At 35.5% G+C, this 6,633-nt stretch overlaps 1 protein-coding gene across 1 annotated transcript in view; it reads left to right on the top strand.

Annotated features, from left to right (window-relative positions):
- The first annotated feature begins 138 nt into the window (after positions 1-138).
- LOC125652899 (importin-11-like) overlaps positions 139-6,633 on the top strand; it is a 28,715-nt gene continuing 22,220 nt past the window's right edge. The window contains exons 1-5 of the mRNA XM_048882375.2: positions 139-531; positions 3,361-3,461; positions 3,556-3,628; positions 5,208-5,411; positions 5,568-5,697. Of these exons, the coding sequence (XP_048738332.2) occupies positions 394-531; positions 3,361-3,461; positions 3,556-3,628; positions 5,208-5,411; positions 5,568-5,697 (646 nt within the window). The 5' untranslated portion in view covers positions 139-393. The remainder of the gene's footprint in view (positions 532-3,360; positions 3,462-3,555; positions 3,629-5,207; positions 5,412-5,567; positions 5,698-6,633) is intronic.

Below are 6,633 nucleotides of genomic sequence, written 5' to 3'. Positions count from 1 at the left end.
ATAATTTCTTGAAAGTTACTGTTGTAATTTTAAAAAATAAACCAACAAACAACGGTATATTGAAAAAGTAATATTTTGTGTAGTGATGTGCAATATCAGCTTGTTTAATATTCCGGAACTTTTTTACGTTGTCAATTTAAAGTTTATACGATAAAAAAAATGGCAGCCCCCATGGGAAATACGAGTCTAGCGGTTCTAAAAAGTTTTTGTGAGGCTTATTTGTATTGATTCTATTAATATAAGTCGCATCATGACACCTTCACGCCAGTATAAATTTCGTTCCGTATTTTGAACGCTTACCGATTTCACGTGTAGGCGGTATTCATCTAAACTCAAAACTAAACATCGGCATGGGTTACTTAATTTAATATCAAGGCATTGATCTAGCTCAAAATGGAGTTGTCAAGCGCTGGGCCGGTGGTTTTAAAAACACTGACGAATGCGTGCAGTCAAAATGCTGATGTTCTGAAGCCTGCAGAACGCCAACTTCAGCAATGGGAAACACAAACTGGATTTTACACCGTTCTTTCTGTAAGTACCGTTTACACCGTTCTTTCTGTAAGTACCGTAATGTAAATAAGAAAACAGACAACTTAAAAAACATTATTTCTCAGCATCTCTGTGTATCACCTTTAATATGATTACGGTGTGACCGTTGGGGCGAGCGCAGCATATCTGAATACATTTTCAAAAAATTTGTATTGAAAACAAGCAAAACTGATCTGGTTCACTGTATTACTGTCTTGCTCTTCTCGCCAATATAGGAACCAGTTTAGCGGGAAATGCAACTAGCGTGTTGTGACGTAGCCTGGTAATTGTGACGTGACTGTTTACATTTCTTTAGACAATATTTTAAAAAGAAAAAGAAAGGGGGAAGAATATGATTTTCATCCTTTCCTTTCAAATAAGAAAGGTTTGTAATACTTCAAAGATTTTTTTTTTTTTATTATTTTACAAATCGAACCATCCGCCATTTTGTACGAGGGACTTCTGGGATTGGCGTCAAAACAAAATTCTTGTTAGAGGTTGAGATTTAGCTCGGATTATTTCCCGCGCTCTAGTCATTAGAGCTCGCAGTACGAGCCAGCACTCCGCGCTGGCTCGCTGTGCTCGCTATAAAGGAGCACATTTTATAATATATACGGTGTGACCGTTGGACCGAGCTAAGCGCTTTCTAGACGTTCCATCCCATAATCAATCCGTCCCTTAGTCGATTCGTCCCATTACCGATCCGTCCCTAGACTATCCGTCCCTTAGTTAATATGTCCCCTAGTCGATCCGGCCCAGAAAAAATAATATTTTTCCAAGTGCTATTTACAGTACGCTATTTACAGTACTGAATTGGTTTAATTCATCTGCATATTTCATCTTCATGGTGTGTGTGCCGCTGATATCTTCTGTCATGAGGTAGTCATCCTTTAATATGCTCTATGGTATTTATGGTTTGATTGCAGACTAATTATCTTGATCACACGTAATGTATATTAATCTTCTTGAGACTGTTTATCAAAACAAATGTCTCTTCTTTTAAAAGCAAGAAAAACATACTTTGCCAAAGCATTTAAGGTATTTGTTCCTCCATATTGAAATAAGCTTTCAGTATTTCCCAAAAAGAAGAGATGTTTTGATATTTGACAATTATACACATCACAATATTCGATAAAGTGGGCTTCATTTTCAATACAAAGAATATCTTTTGTTTTTAGACAAATTTACATAGTCTGTAATTTCTTGGAATATTTCTATACCTGCCACATTCTATTTCCAAATCATGAGCAATTCTTTGAACTTCTGGAGTTTAAAAAAAACCCAAAAAAAATCTAATAGTTAGCTTACTGTGAGCTCGTAATTAATAATGAAAGGTTGCACAACAATGCAGTTATAAAAACTGTTTTCACTAAAGTGTTTTCACAATGATCAGTGGACATGGAACACACATTTACATTGATTGCTATACATAGTTGAATAATGATGTTTTTTCAATAATTAATGAGCACACATTTTCATAACCATCACACTTCAAACAAAAATTATAAATCCTAGTTAAGGGTTGTATAAACAATTTTATTTACACGTCTAACTTCGGCAGTTATCTAATTTTGATAACTATAACTGCAATATATGTGCAAAAACTTCCCTTTTTATTAAGTAATAATCATTTATTATATCTTTGATAAAAAAAAATTGGAGGGGCTGGATCGACCAAGAAAAATGTGCCGAATCGACCATGGGACGGACCGTCTAGGGATGGACCGACTAGAGACGGACCGACTGTGGGACGGAATGACCAGCTACCAGCGAAGCATGATATGGTCATTGGCGTGTCCCAAGTGATAGTCATTATTGCTAAAGAGGGACAATCGCGTTTTAGCGAGAATATAAGTTTTGCTATCTGTGGAGGCTTCAGGCTTATGAGTTATGGGGCTTCAACTTTTATAACTCTTTAAATGCTAATCTAAATTTTCAGTGCTCCCACGGAACACCTCTCCTTTTTTTTCTGTTATATTGCTGGAAATGGCTAATTATAATCATTACAATTATTTAGTAAAGACATCAAAGACAAAAACATTGGAAATGTAAATCTTATAACTCTTTTCTAGCGGATATACCATGTCATGTACTTCACTATTATATTACTGTATCACAACGAAAATACTTTTGTAGTGATAGGATAAGATTTAGGGCCCAAACGAGCATAACATTGAACACATATGTTTAAACAAAAATACAGTGCAGGACTGTCAGAGATCTAGTATACAAATAAAATGTTCATGTATGCAGTGGACATACTCATCAAGAATATAGTCAGAAGTAATAGGCAGACTCAGCTGTAATGGATACACACCATGTTCAGTAACACAATATCATATGTTTTTAAATTATATGATGCAGGTGGTAACCAAAAAAACCAGTGTTATAGGACAGGATTAATGCAGAACTTGTTAAATATCACTTCTACCAAAAGTAACTTGTACCGTCACATTGATCCCAACACAGTAATAATCTCATTTGATGTTTTAATTGTAAGTCAATGTAAAAACGTTTCCATCCATATTTAAAGGTTATCAAAAAACTTGGGGGAAAATTGTGCCTGTAAATTATAATCTGATGCAAAGGTTTGCAAGATAGCAGTGTCATATGATAATTACATGTTAAATTTCCACTTTTACCCAAAGCAGCCACCACATATATTGAACAAAAAGGTATATACCATGGTATATTAGAGGTATGCATACATTATTGTAACAAGGATAGCTTAAAGAGCACAAATCATGACTGCTAAAGTAGATTTATATAGATTTATGGTTTTTTACAAGTCAAAACTTCTTTGATATTAGGATATTATTTTTTTTTTTCTAGGAGATATTTTGTGACCACGGTATTGATGTGAATGTGAGATGGTTAGCGGTGTTATACTGTAAGAATGGAGTGGAACGATACTGGAGGAAAATGGCACCCAAGTAAGATAAAATGCATCGCAAGCATGGCCATTGATATGTTTCATTCAGAGTATTTGAAAAATGTACTATCTTTTGTAAATTATATCACTTTCAGTGCCATGTCTGAAGAAGAGAAGGAGCGTCTCAAGTCCAAGCTGATTTCCAATTTTTCAGAACCAGTTCCACAGGTGCATGTATACTTTGATAACAATATTTATTGAATTCCATTATTTAGAAATGTTATATCATATCTATGTAGAGTAGTGAGAAAAAGGTGTATATTTCATTTTTGTTGCTGTTAGGTACATGTAGCTCACCACGTCAAGACTTACACAATGTCACAAGGTGGTTGTGATTCAATGTGTGAAACTACTTATATCTATCGATTTGTTTGTATATCCACGTAGCTCAGTGGATATCCGAAGGTATCAGGTGACTGATCTGCTGAACTTAAGTTCAAATCCACCAGTGTCTTTTGTTAGCTCACCTGATCAAAACTTTCCGTTGCCTGTTGTCGTAAACATCTCACATTTTCATCTTCTTCTCCAGAACCATTGGTCCAACTTCAACCAAACTTGACACAAAGCATCCTTAGGCTAAGGGGATTCAAGTTTGTTTTTTTTCAAATGAAAGGCCATGTCCCCTTCAAAGGGGAGATAATTACGAAAATGCAAAAATATGGTGGGTTCATTTAAAAATCTTCTCAAAAACCACTGGGCCAGAAAAGCTGAAAGATACATGAAAGTTAAAATTCTGACATAGTGGAGATTGAAGTTTGTTAAAATCATGAACCCGGGGGAATATTTGGGCCACAATAGGGGATCAAAGTTTTACATGTGAATATGTACGGAAAATCTTTTTAAAAAATCTTCTCAAGAACCACCTGGCTATAAGAGTGGAGATTTAAATTGGAGCTTCCTGATATAGAGAAGATTCAAATTTGTTCAGATCATGACCCCCCGAGGGTAGGGCGGGGCCACAATAGGGGATCAAAGTTTTACATGCTGATATATAGGAATAGCTTTTTCTCCAGAACCACAGGGCCAATTTCAATCAAACTTGATATAAATCATCCTCAGGTGAAGGGGATTCAAGTTTGTTCAAATAAAGGGCCATGCCTCCTCCAAAGGGGAGATAATTGCAAAAGTGCAACGATGGGGTGGGGTCATTAAAAAATCTCAAGAACCACTGAGCCAGAAAAGCTGAAATTCACATGAAAGCTTCCTGACATAGTAGAGATTTTTAAAAGTTTGTAAAAATCATGACCCCTGGGGTTAGGGTAGTGCCACAATAGGGTATCAAAGTTTTACATGTGAAGGGAACCAAACTAATGGTACAAAGCATCCTTTAAAGTTAAATTAAATTTGTTAATGTTAAAGGCCATACCTGTCTACAAGGGCTTATGATATTTATAAGTTTGATAACTAATGAATTTCAGTTGTTACCTTTGAAAAGTTTTTTTCTGAACCAAGCTGCTTGTCTAATGATAGTTTTGCTTAAGCTTGTTTATAGCTAGGAACTGCTGCTCACGTGAGTGATGTGGCCCATGGGTCTCTTGTTTTATTTATTGAAACAATTTTTGAAAATAATGTCTCTTTTTCCAAAATTGCATATTTTTTTTAGACATGTGTACTCATTTCATGCTGATTTGATAAATTCTTTCAAGGTGTAGTGAGCCACCTTAAACATGGCCATGGCATAGAGGTCAGATTTCATTACAGCAGACATTGGCCCCTATTCTGGATTTTAATTGTGATTAATTTTCAGATTGCCACTCAGCTTGCAGTTTTGATATCAAAGATTGCTCGCTTGGACTGCCCCAGAAACTGGAATGCTCTGCTTCCTGCACTCTTTCAAGCCGTTCGCTGTGAGGACATGCTCATCCAGGAAAGAGCTCTACTCATTCTTCATCATGTGACCAAAACTCTGGCCTCTAAAAGACTGGCTCCTGATAGAAAATTATTTGAGGATGCAAGTATATTTTCTTTATTAAGTAAAAAGACCTATTGTTTACTATCAGCTCAAGTTTCAATAGGCATTTTACCATATAAAACACAATAATCGTATTTGTAAGAATTTAGAGATATTTCGATGAATTGTGACATAAGTTTCCTTTACTTACTGCAGTTGACCAGTGAGATATTTGGGTTTGTGTATGGACTATGGATCAGAGATCTAGATCTTTTTGCTACGCTCTCACTCCAGCACAATGAAGAAATGGGACCTGCCATGGATCGAGCAAACCTTTCATGTAAAAGTAAGTCCAAGTGTGTCTTCACAAAATTAGAGACAATAACATAGAAATTTTGACCAAAATATTTGAACAGTCTTCTCGAAAACTCAGTGGCCCGAAGACCGAGGCCAGTGAATTTTACAGTCGGGTCAGTGAAAATAAAAATTCAAGAAGTCCGATTGGCTTGTAGACTTTTTGTAAGTCTTATTAAATATAATGTTGGATTTACATAATCTAATTGTCTTATTTGCATAAATTTACCATCAAAATAAAAATAAATCGATAAAAAGCACATAAAAGTAAGTGCTTGGACATCGTGGTTTGTTTACTTTTTAAAGTAAAGAACAATGACTATACTTGAAATTATCAGGATAATAACTTGTACGTTAATCACATGAATATTCAACAAACAACTTGTTGAAACAACAAAAATGGCCGTGTTCTGTATCACACCGCACACCGGTAATTGCTGCTTTATTGCATTGTCCAATTAAAATGAACTTCATCAATTGTAATAATCCATCAATTGCAATTATCTCTGATTCTATGCAATTTCTATAGTTTAAGAATTACTAAATTGTTTACATTTGATGTTGGTAAATAAGACTACTTCCTAAGGTGCACTCGGGCTGTTTTCATGTTTGTGAAAAATACATGAATTTGTAGTCTTGTTTTCGGGGGAAGAGTCAGCAAGAAAATTCGTGTACGATGTTGTTTTTCTGGTATTGACAGGAAGGATGTCTTAGGGTGGATATGAATATGAGCAATAATCATATTTGATAAAGGTTCAGTAAATTAATTGTACAATTTGACAATATAATCCATAATGTATGTGATAAACAATGTGCTTTGAAAATTGGGGGGGGGGGGGGGGAGGGGGGGCAGTAAATTTCACTGTGGGCCAGGAAATTCAGACTGTTCACTGGTCCTACTGGCCAGCAAGTTTTAAATGTTTTCGTG

This window comes from Ostrea edulis, chromosome 5 (assembly GCF_947568905.1).
Source record: "Ostrea edulis chromosome 5, xbOstEdul1.1, whole genome shotgun sequence".
Classification (NCBI taxonomy): Eukaryota; Metazoa; Mollusca; class Bivalvia; order Ostreida; family Ostreidae; genus Ostrea; species Ostrea edulis.
Note: the sequence above shows the minus strand (reverse complement) of the source record. Positions and strands in the feature narration are given on the sequence as shown.